At 41.6% G+C, this 19,945-nt stretch overlaps 1 protein-coding gene across 2 annotated transcripts in view; it reads right to left on the bottom strand.

Moving 5' to 3' along the window:
* The window catches only part of smtnl (smoothelin, like), a 31,365-nt gene extending 12,683 nt beyond the window's left edge, over positions 1-18,682 (bottom strand). Inside the window, exons 1-3 of one of the 2 annotated variants that reach the window (XM_046074846.1) lie at positions 16,635-16,653; positions 15,371-15,518; positions 14,214-15,017 (exon numbers count right to left, since the gene is read on the bottom strand). In XM_046074846.1, coding sequence (XP_045930802.1) covers positions 14,214-14,864 — 651 coding nt within the window. In that variant the 5' untranslated portion in view covers positions 14,865-15,017; positions 15,371-15,518; positions 16,635-16,653. Of the gene's footprint in view, positions 1-14,213; positions 15,018-15,370; positions 15,519-16,634; positions 16,654-18,552 lie in introns of those variants that run through there. The other variant, XM_046074845.1, reaches the window with a different exon arrangement.
* Positions 18,683-19,945: the final 1,263 nt, after the last annotated feature.

The raw sequence follows: 19,945 nt of genomic DNA, 5'->3' as shown, positions 1-19,945 counted from the left end.
GACCAAGCTCAGCAGTGTAAGGAGCCCTTAATGGACATACAGGAGGTGTGTTTACATTTAGCTTCATCCATATTAGTCCCTGACTTCTAAAAAGTAAATCAGACAAAGTTAAAGCTTAAAGGGAAATGACCAGTTGTTCAGTCTGGGCTGCTGTTAGTAGCTGTCACTCTCTGACTGCCCTACATAGAAGTAAAACAGCCCATAAATGGGACCACATGCAAAATCTCTCCTATAACAGTCTCATAATGGAGTGACAGAAGTGTAAGCAGACAAAAGTTCCCTTTTCTTTCTTCAGGGAACAACAAATCCCTTACTCCCTGAGAGTGCGTCATCGCATCACAAGTGGGGAACTATAAAATGTTTAGACGAAATGAGTGAAATAGAGCAGAAAATGTGGAAAAGCACTCTGTGTGCACGAGAGCAGAGACCGAGGAGAAGAGAGAAGAAGATGAGGAAAAAGTTTAAAACACAATACAATGTTGCCGTCTTTCCTGGGCATCTCACGCTTTCCTTCATGTGTAGTCACACTGAGGTCACCTTTGGACAAATGTCACTTCCTCAGCTGAGTCCCAGCAGACTCAGCTGAATTGCGCAAATAAAATTCTGGCCTTCACCAACAAGATCTAATCCAACCGTGTCCTAAACAGCTGTAACTTTCCATAAACATAAACTGGACATAGAAGCCATGGCAGAAACTCTGAATCAGCTCACTACGAAGAGGTGTCTGTTAATGCTGAAAATATGACATGGAGCTAGCAGTGATGTAGTATTGTTTGGTTAGCTTCAAACTAACTGTGGTACAACACATGAAATGGCAACACTTGTGTTTTATATCATACATTTTTAAAAGTATTTGTTCTGATAGATACGTATTAGCCTAAATCCTTTGAGTGTTTCCATACTGAAACTAAAGACGATTTCCGCTCCTTTTCAAGCGTTTAGTGGAAGTTGGGACGTGTAACGCTAACAAAAGTTATACCAGAACATTTGCAGATGCCACAATATTGGCTGTTACCCTGGGACAACGAGCCCTGGGAAACCTGTCTGTTCAAACAGGAGGAGGTATGAGGGTGCTGTGTGAGCACCACATCCTGTGTTTAGTCAGAAGACATTGTTTAGCTGTCAGCAGCATCTTCATCACTGACTTTAATAAAGACTTTGTAGGGGTGGGGGTGAGGATTGGCTTGGATGCCTCAGCTGACTGTTTGATGAGGGTATGCTGTAGTCTGTTGGAAAACATACTGTGTTTGTGTACTTTGTGTGTGTTGGCTCTGTACTCAAGCATTTGAAATGAAACAATGACTCTGAGATTCAGATTTAAATTGAGGGTGTTAACATCAGATGCACAGTGTTTAAAGTGTATCCTTTTTTATACACACTTATTTTTCAAATTTAGGGGACAGAAAATAACTGGACTTAACTGGAAGTTAAAAGAATGTTTTGATATTTTGGAAATTAAATTAGAAGATTGATACCTCCCTCGTGTCTGTGTATGAGTGCAATTTACATGCTCTGGTAGGAAGATTTATTTTACCTTAGGACAGTACCAGGCTAGCTGTTTCCCTTGTTTTCCATATTAACATAACCTGTTAGCTCTAGCTTATAATTTTGTTAGCCTAGCTCTGCCCGAAAGTAGAAAAAATCTGCCTAGCCACACTTCAAAATATGACTAATTAACATGTTATGTCCAGAGATGGGCAGTAATGAGTTACAATGACTCCATTACATGTCCTTACTACAAGGAGTTTTAATTGGTTATGAAACAGTCTCAATTTAATACTCATTTAATAACCTATATTAGCAAACAAGACCATATAGTGAAAAAAAGTGGCTGTTTTTATATATTTTAAAAGCATGTCACTGGGTCTGATACCCCGCAATATCAGATGAAACAATTTATGGCATGCAGACCAGAAGAGCCAATTTGTTGTACATGTTTACATTTTCCCAGGCAGGATCAGCTAAGAGAAAAAAGGACAGAGCAGGGGCAAATAAACAGGTCAACTTTGGCTGGTCATTCAACAGGTGGAGAAAATTGCTTTAAACTTATCCTTATTTAATATGTTTTATTTGGCTGTGCATAGTCAATGGAGACATTACTGTAATACAACTGGCTTATAACGTAACATTTTGTTGAGTATTATGAAGACATAACATTACAGTATTTCTCGATTGCTGAAACACATCTATTGAAATGATGCCTCTTTTTCTCGAAAATCTAAACACAAATCCACAACTTCTCACCCAATTCCCCAAATGTGCTATTTTCAGGTCAAAATGAATCTCTCCACTCAAAACCATTCAAGCTTGTAAACTGCCATTCATCCGTCCGACTATAGTCAAAATCCAGTGACAGCTAGTGACTTTGCATTTTAATATGGGACAGCAGTGCAAATGTAACAAGTGAAGCATGAAGCTCTCGTGTACACACAACTGTAAAGATATCAGAGGTTTCCTCAGCTATCAGAGGTAACAGCTAGTGACAGAGGACTCCTGCTCTGTAATTTCCTCCCAGGAGTTTTTAGAGGAATCCTTTCGGAGGAAGAAAGACACAGTCAGACCACCTGTTCTTCAAATACATCCATGCAGCCTGCAATTTCTCTGCAAGAAGAATCTCAGGGAATACCACTTAGGCTTGAGACTGGAAAATATGCACAGCCTTTGAACTGAGAAGATATAAAAATCTAATTGCAGGTGAGAACTACTGTACAGGGAAAAGTTATCTTCATAAACACGTTACAGTCTTGGCCGGTCACAGGACATGACTTCACATGTGCTTCTCCGCAAACTGCATCTTAAAATCAAGAGTGCTGCTGAGGTCTGTAACAATCTGTTGCCATAACAAAGAAGCATTACTCTCTCTCTGTTTATGGTCATAGTTACGGGCCGGTTTTTACCTCATTGGTGGCAGAGACAATGGATGGTGAGGTCGGTCAGTCGGTCTCTTTTGGTCCAGAGCAACAACAATTACTGCTTACTGCCCCTAAGACAGAGGATTTCAAAGTGGGAGGCTCCAAACTGTTTCAGCAGAGACTCAGTGAATGGAAGTGAAAACATATCTCATTTGTTATTACATTAGTTATCAGAAGGAGATAACATAGAATAACATAAATGTGTTTAATGTTTTTCACTGTAACTTTTACTCTTCTGTTTTCGGGGTAATTTTTCTAGAACCAGATATTCCCTGCTTTTGAAACAAAAGCAAACACGGGAGGGTGAAAAGCCTGATTATTAGTAACCAATTAGAATTATGGGTGAACAAATGGGTTTACCAGATACATTAACCTGTTTTTATTTTCTATTTAACTGTTTTTGAAACTTATATTTTAAATGTCTTTTTTAATATTCCCCATGTTGCCTTTATGTTTCATATAAAGCACTTTGAATTGCCTTACTGCTGAAATGTGCTATACAAATAAACTTGCCTTTCCTTGTGCTATTTAGTTAGTTCAGAGATACAATAGTTTTCTGTCTTTCCCACTTTCCCAGAGTCAGAAACTAATCGACGCCTTAGGACAGAGCTTTTTTGAGTATTCGTTGTAGTCGAGTCTGATGTTATGTCAAACAGGCATATTAGGATTTCGTTGGGTGTATATGGGATCAAATGACATAATCATGATCCCATAGGCATCCAGGACTAAGCAAGTAAACTAAGAGGGGGAGACTACTATTAGTTATTTTTCCAAGCCTTGCCTGAGGGGAGGCCCACTCTCAGACTTTGAAAACCCCTGCATGAAACCTCTCTATTCTGGACACATGATCTTTCCTCTAGTGCTACCCTCTCACCATTATGTTAGGTTTACAAACAACATAATGTAACCCTAACGCTATGTTTGGTGTCTTGGAAACACTAAGCCCTGATAAACAGCTCACCACATACTTATCTTTGTTTTATCACCTTAATACTTTCACTTGCCTTATTTTAGCAAGAGAGTGACCATTCTGAGCTCTAAGTGACCCTAAACATAATAGACCTTTGGTTGTCTATTAAAGATTTATAAGAATCATGCAAGGACAGTATGGTTTCTGCTTCTTCCAGGCCAAGTATCTAGGAGGAGTAGGTCTTTATAGCTGTGGGGGGGAAAAAATCATTTTTCACCCTTGTACTCCCTCCTCTGTGAGGTCTAGCTCCAGCATATGGCAACAATAGAGGCTGACTCCCCTGTCTTCCTCAGTCCTCCTCTCCTCCTCTGTTCCTGGCAGTGAGGCAGAGGAGGACACAAGGAGGCAGGGGAGCCTGACATGCTGACTCTGATAGGTGAGAGGTCAGAGAACAGTCTGTATTGCCTCTCCCTTCACTTCCATTCCTAAGAGCAACTGACTACACTGGACAGGTGGTGTGTGTGTGTGTGTGTGTGTGTGTGTGTGTGTGTGTGTGTGGAGAGAAACAGGTGAGAGGGCCTTCTGCTCTTGTAGTAATCTGGAGTATACAATATATTGGTGCTTTATCAAAATCAAATCTGGTTCCATCAGAGCTGTCCATCCCAAATATGATGGATTTGGTGTCATTTGACTGACTAGCATTTTTAGCCAGAAGCATGGCGCTAGTGATGGCAATGATGGTCTGTCAGTTGGTTTTCAGTGAAATGTCTCGACAGCTATTGGATAGATAGTCATGTCCCACTCAAGATGAATTGTAATAACCTAGTTGATCATCTGACATTTCATTTCATTTTCTGGTCAAAATGTAATTTGTCCAACACTTTGGTTTATGACCTGCAAAACCAATGATCCCATCAGACCCAGCTGTACTTTGTGTTTAGTTCTAATTAGCAAGTTAGGATACTAACATGTTTTTATTACTTTTTTTTCTAAATTCTGGAGTTTATCTTCAGGTTGACTGTATTCAATACTGTGTGTACATTAGTCTACAGGTTTACACAATTCCCAATTCCCACAGGCTATAGCTGCTAGTGTTGAATTTGCCAGCTGTGTTTAATTTCTAAATATTAAAGCAAGCGAGCCAAACCAGTTCATCGCACTACAGTTTTTAAATCAATATCTGTGGCAACATTCCAGCTGGTATACATTTTATGTCAACCAATGACTGGTTTGCCAGGGCTGACGGGGGGAGCAACCCAGAGCCTGTCAAGCTCCACAATCCACCACTGCGGTAAAAAATAAAAAATAAATAATGCTTGGGCTACACTGTATTGTATGCAGTCTTGCCAATAAAGCCACTTAAATTAAAATTGAACAGAGATGATGCAACTCTTTTTCTATATGGCTCTGGAGTGACAGAATAGGCTACAGCAGCAACTGTGGAAATTTCTCTGTAATTTTGTAACTATTTCTAAACATCAGCCTGGGGCGAGCTCACCTGTGGGAGTACATCATAAGCAGGCACCGACAGTGTTTGTGTAATTACTCTTACTGTTATTTTAATGTTTCACTCACTGTATGCTTCACTATAGCTGCTGCAGTGCCTCCATTTCCCTGCAGGGCTCCTAACCGTTTTATCGTGTTGTGAAAACATCGACCTCCAACACTCCATCATCTAACCTCTGCAGAGTTTACGTTTGAAAGTCATCCTCATGGTGATTGACAGGGAGACTGATTAACTCTGGGTCATGTTCCTACTTCTCCTGTGTCCAAAGTAGTAGTTGTATGTGGGTCACCTTCCTGTGGTGGGAGACTTAATGCCTGCCACATCCTGAAAACTCCAGGAACCCCTGCTCTCTCACCCATGACCCCGCGGTGTCACAAAACCTCTAAAACCAATTTTCCTTTTAATGCCTTCTGGGCATTATTCCAAAACACTGCATATGAGGGCAGCTAAAAGAAATTTAAAAGTATTCCCATGGTGGACTGACGCAACTTTAAAATCTACCTCTGAAGGGAACTTCCAGTTAGGCTTACTGGTTTCAGAGGCCAGCGAGGGCGAGCTCTCCCACCGGCCAGTTAGTTATTAACCTGTTTCCACAGAGATGATGACGGGAACACGGCCTATTGTCTGGAAGTCATTAAGAGAGCCAGTGGTAGCCAGGGAGTGGCCGCATACCTCTGTTAAACCCCCCGCATGTACCCACACACACACACACACACACACACACACACACACACATACACACACTTGCTGTCTCTTCAGCTGTGCCCTGTTTTCAGCTTCATCTTATATCAGTCTGAATCAATTTTAACTTCCTACTAATAGCCAGCCTTTATCAGAGTAGGTATTTCCAAACCAGCATTGAAAATGGCCTTGATAAGTAGTTTGCATTGCAAGCAGAGAGACAGAGAGATCAACAACAGTGTAGAGATGATTTTGAAATGACACTTGGTGAATTGATAAATCAATCTATGACATGTTTTTAAACTGAAGTTACTATTCAAATTTATTTGGCATTTTAGTAAACACTATATATATGCTCTGTTTTCCGTCTTGCTCGTGGCTGTATTAATAGCCACGAAGGGGGGGTTGGTGTCAGGAATCCAGCCTTAAAAATGCAGACGAGATCTGAGGGGCTGATTGGGGGAGGGGTAAATGGGTAAGGAAGGGGCCACAGAGGCAGGGAGGAGTACATGGATGGATGGATGGATAGAAGGATGGGTGGTGGTAGGCTTTGTGTACACACAGACATCAGATGTTGGACATCACAGTATCAGAGACAGTCAGGGCTGACTCAGCCTGGGCAGTCTCCACAGACAGTGTGTAAATGTCAACTGTCTTTGTCATGGAGATAAACAACACTACACTCACACGCACACACACACACAGAATCCAACACACTCTCACACCTTCAGTTATCTGTGAACGTGAATGTGATCTGCTGGATCTCAACTCACACATAAAACGCTTTATCTTTGCAAGGCAAATAAGACAAATAATAATTTGTGGAGATTGTTGATAGTGAATTTAACATTAAGGGAGTTGGAAAAAGGGTCGGTGTTCTTCTCCTTTTCAGTGATACATTTAGAAAAAGCCATCTCCGCTGCAAACCTTCTGCTCAGAGTGACCCTCGCAGGGATAATAATTATAACACAATACAGCCCATCACGTAGGATACACCCGTTTGTATTGCAGTGGTGCTATCAACATGTGACATCTGACCTATGTGACCCCACCAGATCACACTGACGTACTTTAGATGCAATTACTGTAATAGGAAGTTAACATTCCAGCATGGCAATCTTACACTCAGCAGACAACACCATGACATAATATTTTAAAACGCTGAAAGGAAATCTGCTTTACTTCTTGACCATATTTTGGAGTCTAAATGATAAATAGGTAGAAAAGTTTTGTAATTGATCCCGTAGCCGCAAACAGGCTGCAACATAAGTCAAAAAGAGTGCCCGCCACAAGAGCTTGTTTTTGCCACTGACAGGCTCAGATTGTTACTGTGTCTGACAACATTATGGATAGACAGACAGCATTGTTAAAGACTAAGATCCTTTTTGTTTGTTGGATTACGTTGCAGCCATTGCAGCCCTTGTCTACTGGACCAGTTCCAAAACTTTATGTACCTATTAGTCATTTAGACCCTAAAATATGTAAAAAAAATAAAAAATAAATAACAAATAGGGCCAGGTTTAAAAATACCAGACCAAACACCAGCTAGCTTCTGCATCGCATTACAGAATACAGGAAAATGACTTTGGCCAAACAGTATGTGTGTGTGTGTGTGGTGTGTGTGTGTGTGGACACACTGCAGCAAGCACACAATTTATAATATTATGGTTTCACCTTTAACACAACCTAAAGGTAAAGGAGGGTCCGTGCATGTAAACGCAGCCAGTAGTCATAGTATAATTCAGTTTGGACTGGGATCGGTACATATTAGTACAATCTATCCATCAGACTATTCTCAGACTGTGACTAAAACACTGCATGCTGCAGTGGTCTGCTGTGTGTGTGTGTGTGTGCATAGATAAGAAACAGATAGCATCAAGGTTGAGTTGTGTAATGTTAGTGGGAGATGGAGCTAATGGGTGCACAGGGAGAGATGGAGGGAGTCAGGGGGAGTGCACCATGATGTGCTGGTATTAGGGATTAAATCAGACTATCAAATAGCAGCTTCAGTGTTTAATAATCAGACAAATATTATTACTGTCAAATTACTTGTCATAGTTTAAATTAAATCCATATTTCCCACAAATCCTGTTGCTTCCTGCAAGAATCTATTGAAAGCGACTTCACCTTTCATTCCTTCCACTGTCAGACGCCACCGTTACATACAGTCAATCATTTGTTAAAACAATTTGACTGTTTGGAAAAAGTATGGAAAACCTCAAAATGTGCATGGCAATGACTTATTGATGTTAAACTGCTGCATGTAACGCCTTGGAATGCCTGCCCTTTGAGCCCATACAAGAAACACCCACAACTGAACCAAAAACTCAACTTTTCAATCTAAAGAAATCATCACTTACATAACATGTGACGCAAGTGCTGTACTGAGCCATAACTGAAGCGCACCCAGTCTCTGTGCATTGATAGAGAACAGCAGATAACCCCCTTACCTGACTGCGCTGATCTGTTCATCTGCCTGTGAGCACGCACACGGTGCTAGAGGAAAGTACTGTATCGTAGTAGAGTCTTGAGAGGTACAGGTGTGGTTTTGGAAGGTATCTGAAGTCTATAAAAAGACTTCAAGAGAAACTGATTCAAATGTATGATTCCATGTAAATATTATGTTTAAATTTTCGTTATTTTGTTTCCTGCAATGGTCTAAATATTGTTTCAAAGTTAGTTTCAAAGTTTGCACTGACAAGAAAAAATTTTGTATCTTCATAAGACTGGTGGACAGATTAATAAAAGAAAGGCCGAAATAGAAGCAGCAGAGGCCGAGATATCCTGACTCAGTCCCTGGTATGGGTCCAGCTCCAACAACACCATAATCCAGCTCAACAGCATCTTTTATTAAACCTTCCCGGACAGACTAAATGCCCACATCTTTTGACAGCCCAGTTTATAGTGCAGGCTAACTTTCATACTGAGAAAGTGATGACATCACTATGACATCATCAAGGTTAATTTCTCAGACTGGACACAAAAGAAGACATTTTACAGCTTTACTAAGCATGTCGAGTAAACTGAAAGTAAATGTAAAATCGATGCGGTGCCCTTTTAACTGAAGATCTTCTTAGTAGTTGTTTTTTTTTCAGGATTATTGTGCATGCAGAGCAAATGTGTTCCATGTGTCATCCTATAGTTTCACGTGGTAATTTACATTCACCATGAAAATGTTCCAAAAGCACATGTTTCCACGTGCAAAGCATTTTTCCCACGTGCAAAGCATGTTTCCCACGTATTTCACATGTGATTTTAAAATGTTTCCACATTTTAAATTTCACATGTACCACATGTGATTCTTCTAAATGAAAAAGGAGTAAATTGAAAGTCCTGAAAAGGTTAGTAAGTGGGCCTTGAGTTAAGATGTTTTTTTCTGTCAAACTAAGCCAAAGACAAGAAGCTTGAAAAGAAGAAACTTTAATGAATCAAAAGTGATTAAACTTCATATCAGTCACATATCAGTAAAAAACTGTGGGATAAGGGCGCGGATTAGAAGATGGAGAAGAGACGAGGAAGGAGAGAAAGAATTTCAAAGAGGAGGAAGAGAGGAGGGTCGATCCTGTAATCCTTCCACAGTCAATCTATTCCCAATGAAGCACAAGATCCCACACAATGGCCCATTGAGTTGGCTGCTTTGGCACTGTGATTGGCAACAGCGATGTTGTGTGTGCGTGTGCGTGTGTGTATGTGTGTGACGGCAAAGTGTAGAGAGGGGTGAAAGAAAAAACAGAGGAGGAAGAGGAGACATTGTTGAGGAGGCTTAGGTCTTTGTCCTAATCCTAATCTTGACTAATTCCTGTTGCCAAGAACCATTAGACGACAGAAAAGAGCCACACAGCTGCCTCTTTATAAACCTCAGAAACCATCCAGATGGAAACACACACACACACACACACACACACACACACACACACACACAGCTGAGTTTCCATTCAAGTAATTTTATGCGAATTCCAAAGTACTGAATCAGAAAAGTGGCAAACAATGGCAAAATATCTTAAATATTAGAAAACATTAATCATCATGTCGACGTGGTTTTTGTCAATGAAAGTAGAATGAGAGGAATAAACTCTCGAGCGTAGGCCTATACATACAGTACATTTCAGCTCAGCTGCTGAAGAGGCAGATCAGAAATAAGAAAGCAAGCATTCATAATTCATTCAGATGCAGGTGTGCTGTCGATATGAATGAGATCGTGCTGACGTGCTGCAGGTGTGTTTTGTAAGTGTGTGTGTGCGTGCAGGTGTGTGTCTGCTCTTGTGACGGCTTGGCAGGTCACAGTGAAGGTGACGGCCTATACACATCTCTCTGGCACAGGCAGCTTCAGCTCGGATTCGAGCCGGTAAGAATGCCTGCGGTGTGTTGGCGCGCGCGTGTCTGATTTAACAGCCAAATGAACTTTATGTGTCTCCCTCACGTCGCCCTCTGACAGACAGGTGAGGATGTGGCAAGAAGAGCGAGCTGCAATTATAATTCAAGCAGCCGTGTGCCGAGATCTGACTATGTGGACAAAAAAAAATAATAAATCCCATGATGCTAATTACCATGATTTGAAGCGGCGTACACACAGCGAACCTTTGTGCGCTGGTTCATTATTTCAGAGTATTTTCTGCATCTCATGTTTGATCTGATCTGTGCGCATCTGCAGTGGTGTGTTTGGCTGACAGCGGGGGATCTCCCACAGCAGAGACACGCAGAAACAAAGGTGCCCTTGTGTTGTTTCGCTCTGACCACATGATTTCACAGGCGATAACATTCCTCTGTTGTATCCACTACATAGTTTGGTAATTACAGATACAGGACTAACAGCTATTAGCATAATGCGTGTGTTTTTAACATTTTTTGTGAGTCTTATCTGAGTCTGTATGATTATGAGTGCATATATCATACCTTGCAAGAATTGTGATATTGGTTAGCTGCTGGAAACCTGAACATAGTAGACAGTTCTGATGTTCATGGCTGTGGTAGTCCATCAAATACACACTAAAGGGTGTGTGTGTGTGTGTGTGCGCGCGTGTCCCAGCTTTGTATCAGCTGTGACTTTACGACAAAACACAGAGCTTCACCAAGGAGCAACCCTGCTCCAAATAAAAAAGAGAATCTCAATGCTGGCCTCATAAATGTCATACTTTCCACAGCAGGACGGAGCGCCCGGGAAGTAAATAACATCCTCTTCAGACTCCCTCCTGCCATTCACTGTGGTTTTGAAATACTTGACATGTGAAAACAGCTTGACATGTGATTTAAAATCTTTGGTTTCACTGTTTAACGGTCGATAAATAGAACAGTAAATAAAAGTGGTTATTGTCTGCTGTTGACTGACATACAATGGTGGTCCAAGCTACATTCAGCTCATGAAAGCTTGCTGTTAAAGCGTTCTGGTAGAAAACATGCCGGTCCATATCAGCTTATTGCAGATTTATCAGTATGCCAGTTCTGATAACAAGATATTGCAGGACAGAGATGCCTAAGTAGGATTGAGATAATTTCACTGATAACTTTATTTTAAAGGCCATTGTTCCTGTCAGATTTCAATTCCAGATATCCCCCTCACACACTTTACAATACACACTGTGACGCTTAAAGTCAAGACACTTAACCCCTAGTTGCTCCAGAGGCGTGCTTCACAGAACACAGAACTTAGGTAGTTTGGATCTTAACACCGGAGCTCAGCCCCCTCCTGTTCACGCTGACACCACCATCATCGGCCCGGATTTCAAACAACGATAAGAGGAGGAAATCAACAATCTTGCAGAGTACAGAAAACAACCTACTGCTCAACATCAGCAAAACCAAGCAGCTGATCGTTGATTTCAGGAAAAAGGAGATAAAGACACACGCTCCTGTCTACATCGATGGAGCAGGTGAACAGTTTCAGTTCCCTGGGAATCAGCATCACTGAGAACCTGACATGGTCATTTCACATCTCCACGCTGGCAAAGAAAGCTCAGAAAATACAATTCTGGGCTGAACACATTCAGTGAAGACCCTGATGGATGACTGCAACTGCAGCGCCCTATGGAGGCAGTGTCGACAATGTGTTATGCCCTAAAGTATAAAAGAAAGTAGACACAAGAGTGTCTCAGAACATGCATGTTCGCTTTTGTGCAGACAGAGAAGCATATTCCAGTTAATCTTAAATGCTCCAGTTTTTAACATGCCGAGCACACATATGGAATATTGGATTGTGCTTTAATAAAGTTCTGGAAAACAATGCAAGCGTGCTTAAATGTTCTCGCAGGTAATGCAGAGATTGTTTGAATTTGCCTTCATTCGTGCCATTGCAAGATCACAAATTCACAAAAGGGACTTATTTACAACACAACCACACACTCAAACGCATGCATACCCATGTATACACCTAAGAATGGGAAGACAAAAAATAAAACTGTCTTGATTGTAATCAGCTTGTTTTTGCTGTCTCATTTCTCTAAATATTTAGACAGATAGGACAGAATTTCCTTTCTGCTCTGAAAACCTCATCATCTGCGATCAGGAGGAGGCCAGGAAAACTGCACACTCATCATAAACTGGCTGAGCGATGCAGCAACCACAGGATGGAGAGAAGCCAGGAGATTCTCTTTTTGGTTTCATTAGAAGCAAGACAAGCCAAGGGGGGACAAAAATCGAACTATGCAATGATATGAACAGGGACAATTAATGTAAGGGACTCCAAGACGGGTTACAACTCCAGAAGACATTCCATGAGCATCATCCCGTGGTGACAGTAAAGATGTATTCCCGATAGTAACTCAGAAACCAATGAGCACTAACCACTGACACAGGCCTGGTCTGGTCACTATCGATGCAGTGATTAACTGTGATGCAACCTGTACACAGACACAACATAAAACCAGTTTTGATACACCCTTAGTATCAAGGAAAATGTCAGCTTTCCCAGAACTAAGAAAACAGGCTTGTTTTAGATTATCAGTAGAGTTTACAAGGAGTTTCACAAGACCACAGGCTAGAATGTTTTCAAACCAGAACCATGTAATTGTTCAGGTGAAGCTAAAGCATAAAATTACCCAACACTGGACCCACTAGGTTACCACGGGACGACAGCGATAATGACTAACCAGAGCCTACATTACACAATGCTGATTTCACATATTTGACTCAGGTCTGAAAACCACACAACCACACTAACCTCACCTCCCAGGAGCCTGCTCGACTCATGTTCCTGTACTTCATAAATCCTTAAGCATCCTGGTGGAAGGCTATTGTGCAACCGCAGTGACACAGCCAGTGCCTCATCTGACACAGCCACACAGCCACAACGCAACCCGGCATCAGTCAAACTCACATTCTGCCCTTTCCCAACCTGGAAAATTACCATCGCAATTACTGGATTACCTCTTCTGCTATGGCATTTTGCATTTCCATCCATGTCACCAAGTACAGTACCTGGCACTGGAATGTGGTGAGTCAAACATAAATATGTGAAGAGCTTCTGTGTGCAACAGCCCAGGAGGACACAAACTACAAATTATCTTGGATGAACTTCCCAGAGACATTTGGGCAGTTCTTGACCAGTACAGCTGGGATTTCCAAGCAGGGGTACTTCTACCCCCTGCGGTGATTCTGCAGTTGTCAGAGGGTTTGTGAAATGATTGCAGCAGAAGTTATTTGAAAAATAGAAATCATTATCATATTCACATATTGAGTCAAGCTATTACATCTGAATATTATATGTTGCAATTGAGAGTGTGTGAAAACTGTTGAGCAATCGAGAAGAGAAGTCTTAATACTAAGCTAAGAGTTTATACATTGTGCAATATATAGCTAAACGTAATGAATAAACGGTTCGAATAGTTCAATGTAATAAAATTATTAGCTAAAAGAAATGGTTGGTGGGAACAGATAGCTAAAGGGAATGGATAAGGGTTGAAATAGCGAGATTAAAGGCATGGATGAAACAGCTAAATGGATAAACTGTTGAATCACAATCAAAGGTTGAAACAGCCAGATTCTGTGACTCAAATTTATAGTAACACGAATGCAAACTTGAAACCAAACAGGCCCAAACTTTGACTGCTCAGTTACAACAAAAATAACAATATGCTCTTTCATAAAATGAATAGTGTTAAATTACATTCAGTTTAAAATCCATGCAAATGAACACATGAAGGGCGGTGTGGATGAAGGGACGCTTGAGTTCACTTGACTGGGAATCTCTACAAAAACATGCAGTACTCACGTTAGTCTTGCTGGACACGGCGAATGTGGCTCGGCTCGAGAAGCGGGCAGCAGTGGGGCTGCTGCTTGACACTGGGCCTGTCACTATGGATGAAACTCTGGAGCCCACAGGAGGACTGCTGGAGCTGGGGGAGGATGAGAAGGTGGCAGGTGGGGACGCAGGACTGGACTGATTGCTGAGCCCGCTGTAGATCTGGGCTTGGCTCCCCAGGCTGCAGGGCTGGACGTGGAGGTGAGCCTGGCTCTGAGTGTGAGCCTCACCTTTCCCGTAGATCACCTCGTTTATCTCCTGATGGTTCTCCTGAATGTCACTTAAGTGATTTTTGTGATTCTGACTGTGATTGTGGCTGTTGTTGAGCAGGGTGCCCCTGTCACACGTCATCCCACTCAGGAGCTCCACCTGTCGCGTCAGAGCCTCCAGCTGACTCCTGAGCTGCCTGTTCTCGAGCTGGAGCTGAGCCACAGCCCGTCCGAGAGGCCCGCTCAGGTTGGCTGTCTCCTCCAGACGACGCTCCATGCCCTGCTTAAAAGCGCTGACGTCCACATGGATCTCCCTGATGGCATCCTGGAGAGTGTTCTCGTAACGGGCTAGAGCTTCACACACGGTCTCCCCCTCTGGAGAGGAAGACCGGGGGTGGCACAAGTCTCCCATCTCAGCCAGCGTTGATGCTTCGGCAGGGTCGGTACAGCTGCAGACACTGGTGACCCTCCGAGAGTGAGATCCTCGTGCTTTAGCTCCGTCCTCGGCTGCTTCTCCTTTATAAGCTGTGTTTTGCAGGTACAGGTGTCTCACTCCGTCTTCCGTCTAAAAGCACAAAAGGGACAAGACCTGAACCTTATATTTTGAGCAGCTGTGAAACTCTTAATAGAACCAACCAACAAAGGCAATTGTGCTGTCCTGTGCTAAAATTCAGCTACATAAATAAAACAGTGACAATGAATGGGAAGATTATATGATTTCATTCAACAAAATCTAAAACATCACAAACTTGATTCAACCACAACAACTGCTCCGTCTGACTGACTGTCTGCATTAAACGCTAAAGTTTTGCACTAAAGTTTTGCACTAAAGTTTTAAACATCTCTTTTATGTTGTTTCATAACTGCCATAAAGCGCAGCAATGAGGTAATCTCCTCTTACAGCTGCAACAAACCTACCTCAGCTTCGCTCTCCGGCACCGTTCACTAGAGTTTCCTCCGCGCTGAACAGCTGTATGAGTGTATGTGTGTGTGGGAGTGTGTGTGAGCTCTGCTCTGCCCTGCCGCCTCTCTGGTTTGTTTAAACTCTCAGGTTGATCACTCCTCTCTTCTGGCCCGGAGGAGGGAGGAGAAAGGGAGGGATAAAGGAGGAGGGTGGTGGTGGTGGGGTGAAGAAACAACATGGAAAGAGTGGTAAATGTGAGGGGAGGGGAGGGAGGCGGGCTGGCTAGCTTTTATGTCCGTGCGCTGTGTAAACTATCAGAAGGACTCTTTCCTCTCCTAATTTCTTACTGCACCTCTTCCTCTCCTCTCCCATTTATCAACAGGTTGATCAGAACTGTTGCTGACACTTCTCACAATGTCTTGTGTTGGTAAAACTATGATTGTGTCACTTTGAGAAACTCTGTGGTAGTTGTGGCTTGAACTGTAGTACACACAATGATGTCCAACACTAAACACAGCACACAAAATCATAATCTGATCCGGTTTGTGGTGTCAGTGGGGATAATTAATATCTCAATCTCCACATCAGCTTGTCTCACATAGTCAATCCAAACACACAGTTAACCTTTTTCCTTCCTTCCCCCGACTGCTCTGCCTCCCTCTGGTCTCTATCTGTAGCTCTTTTTCTCTCATTATCTTTCCATCCCCTCGCTCTAATGATATTTTGTTAAGATAAGGGCTGCAGCAAGTCAGGAGGGAACATCTGACTTGTGGTTTTGTGCACAGCAAGGCCGTGTTGAATGAACATATAAGCTCCGTCGGTCATTCATCATGTAGCAAACAGCCACAGGTCGAATCTTTTACAGAAAAGCATTAATATGCTATAGAGTTTAGGCAGGTTTACCTTCCACTGTTTTCCTACATTTACTCTTTTTATGTTTTTCTATCATGTTCTATTGTATAGGCAGACAGACATGGTGGCTGCTGAGGACCACCACCCTCCCCCTTGTAACTGGACCCCAACAGAGCAAACATTCAACACCAGATAGCAATTGTGTGTGTGTGTGTGTGTGTGTGTGCACCCGTGCAACAGACACAGTCATTCAAATACTTAGACATTCCACCCTCCTGCTTACTGTCAACAGTCTGTGTGTGTGTGTGTTTGTGTGTTAAGGAGTGTGTGAGAGCACTGGGAGATGAGGAGGGGGCTTGGTGAGATGATTTACTGGAAGATTGTCCCCCCCCCCCCCACATCTTTCCGTCTCTCTCACTCTCTCACCTCAGGGTTTCTTATGAGTCTGCTGGGGGCAGTCCAAGACACAGACGGCTCCAAACCAACAAACCACTGTAGAGGTCAGAGGTCCCGGGTATCAGCTTCATCAGTCACCAGAGGTTTCTGAGAATGCTGTTGTGCCTTAGATTAAATCCACATAAATGCTGATAAATCCGCGAATGTGTCTCGTCCTCTATTGACGCTGTTTTCCATCCTCCAACCTTGATGAAAATTTTCTCAAGAGTGGAAACAGCTGAAAAGGCTGATCTTAAAAACACTGATTAATGGTTGTCAACCTTTCACTGGTATGTGTCTGTGTAGCAGCAACAATACAAAGCCAACCTCATAAAAATGTCCTATTTTTTATGTCAATAAAGCCAATAACAGTGTAATATAATAACAGATATACTAAAATACATCACTCTATACTGCTGTAAGAAATCAATACTTTTTTCAGTACTGTTGTTTGCAGAGCAAAAGCATGACATAATGTGTGACCTCATTATGTGGCTCATTAAATTATATATATATTATAAATGAAACAATTCTTCATTTTGCTTAAGGCACCCTGAAAGTCTCTCTGTAACCCCTGTGTGGATTCCTGGACCACACTTTGAGAACCAATGCTTTCCAGTAACAGTGAGTCAGCAGATTATATAGTAAGACCTGCATTAGTCACAGTGGTTTGAAATGAAAAACTTTGAATTGTCTCTCCCTGGGCTGCCTCCCATGATCCTGGTTGAGCGTTTTCATTGTTTTGATAATGACCAAATATGTTTTCCTTCTGTGACGCTGGCTCCATCTGCGCTGAGCTGAGGATGTAAGCGTCCAGTGTGATTACTGAAGAGGAGAGGTCACACGCTTTGATTTTTTTCTCGTCTTCAGCCAGTGAAACTATTTGTTGATACTGCAGAGAAATTTGCAAACACACCTCTTTCCTCTGTGCAGTGAGTCTGCCTCAATTGATTAAGTGTGGATTAGGTCATGTAACAGGCTGGAAGACATTTGGGGTTTGCGATATATAGCACACTTATGGACTAAAATATATCACTCTTGTCAAGGGCCTAACATCTGCAAAAAGTAAAAGGCAAGAAGTGAAGAAAGCCATTGTTATTTCCTCATTGATGCCTCTGTCTCGTTTTAAATCCCTCCCTAATAGATTACTACAGAAGCATAGTGTGAGCAGAAAATCATAGTGAAATGTGAATATGGCAGTAGATAACCTCACTCAGCCTCAAAAAGTACTGGCTAAGTACTCATGAGGCAAGGCACTGAAGTGGTAGCTACTGGTACCGGCCAAATCTCTGGTGTATAGCTCAGTTTGATTGACTGAGTCTTGCTTTTATGGGAAAGCAAAAGTAATAAAACTCAGGTATTACACTAATGATCATGTTCACAATCACGTTCATAATCGGCTTTAAATAAAAAGCTGCACTAATCAATATTTTCATATGAACAATGGAATCAATGACTGTGTGTAACGTGAAAGAGGCTCATAGTGAAAAAGCCTAAACAGAAAAAGTTAGGAACTAGCATAGCTGAAGGAAATCAATTAATACCGTTGTAAAGTTCATGTCTGAACAATAAAACAGCTGAAGCAGTTATATACATTGAATGTTCTTAAAATAAACAACAGCACAGCTTCTTTGTGTTTGTGTGTACTGTGTGTGTACAAAGTTGAACGTCATAAGACATTTTAGCTAATCCAAAATTAGCTTATAGAACATGTTGAAGTGAATGGGTATCATATATGTTTAGCAGGATTCTGTCCCACAGTTTGTAAGCTAGCTAGCTTCCATGCTAAAATCAAGCAGGCTTTGGTGTGTTCCCAGATTTTTTTGCTTATTTCCAAACTGTCCATTATAGTGATTGTTACATCATAAGCAGCAAATCTCCCTCGACAGAACAACATGAGCTGACTGACCTCTTGCCAGATGGCCTCCATGGAAAGGTGAAATGTCACATCCGGGCTGGCTTAGCTTCTGTTCCACTAGCTTCGGTAACCCGGTCCAGTCTCTCATTAAGCATTTTGGTGGAGGGTCATTTTTGAAAATATGAAGTGCGTAATTGGGGTTTTACTTTCCACATTTAAAAACAAACAGGCCTCCAGTAGGCTTCATCACTTGCTATAGTATGTTTAAACCTTTATGTGGCTTTATATGCTTTTTTTCAATGTTAAGAAGTAAATAATTTGTTAGCATACAAACAACTACAGCCCCCATGAAAATGACCTCAAAATGAATCCTTTATCAAGTGCAGGAATTCACATTTTTCTCCGATTGAGTCAAGAGATCAAAAACTCAAAGACTGTTTTATGTTACTAGACATTATCTGCCAAAACCAGACCAAACAAAACTGAGAAGTATTTGAAAGAGCGCCACAGAACAGTCTGTGCATGTTTTCTGAAGAGACTTTGGAACTGCAAAATGTGGTAAATCACGCTAATATTTATGGTAAAGTGAAACTTAAATTATATATTTATAGCTGCTGTTTGCCTCCTAACACCATCAGATATCCATGTAAACACACTGTGGTTACATTTCATTCCTCTGTGATACTCTTTCCTACTCTTCATGGGAGATGTTTCTTCTGAACGCGGTCAAACATTACATCAGTGAAAAAAAACTGAACACAGATGTAATCAGTTCAATCAGAGATCTGTGACTGAGATAACAACCTTCAGGTGCCCGAAACGTTGCACAATAAGTCAAAACAAGGACAGACAAACACTGGTTGAATGGATGACACATTCCAGTGTCATGGAGTTTTTCACACTGAGGCTTTTACAGGAAACCATGATACAGTTCACAAAATTTCGACATATGAAGCCTAAATAAATCCAGTGCACCTTTTTGTATTCGCAGGAATATTGGATTATTGAATATACATCTATTTGATTTAATATTCATCACAAACTCTCCACTACTAAAGTTATGCTTTAAAGAAAGGCCATAGCTACTGTCTTGATGTCATGATTGTTCCATCACTAGTGGTGTTGCGTTGTCATTGAGCTGACTTACAACACGCTGATTTGGGTGTTGTCTTAGATTTTTAAATTTACATCCTGTTAGGAAACATGCAAATTCCAATAGTAAAACCTATTCAAACTAAGAAAGAACACATACATAGCTTCTGTCTCCTTCTGGATTTGTTATTTCTTTCACTGTCACCAGTGGTTTTACTTCAACACATTTTTTGGCATCAGTTTAGAGCTGGCAACATGAAAAGAGAATTCAGTGCTGTACTTAAGTGAATAATGTTGGAGAGATGGTCATTAGGGAATAAGCCGTTTATAATTAAGTTGTTAATTATAGGTA

Source organism: Micropterus dolomieu, linkage group LG17 (assembly GCF_021292245.1).
Source record: "Micropterus dolomieu isolate WLL.071019.BEF.003 ecotype Adirondacks linkage group LG17, ASM2129224v1, whole genome shotgun sequence".
NCBI classification, from domain to species: Eukaryota; Metazoa; Chordata; class Actinopteri; order Centrarchiformes; family Centrarchidae; genus Micropterus; species Micropterus dolomieu.
Note: the sequence above shows the minus strand (reverse complement) of the source record. Positions and strands in the feature narration are given on the sequence as shown.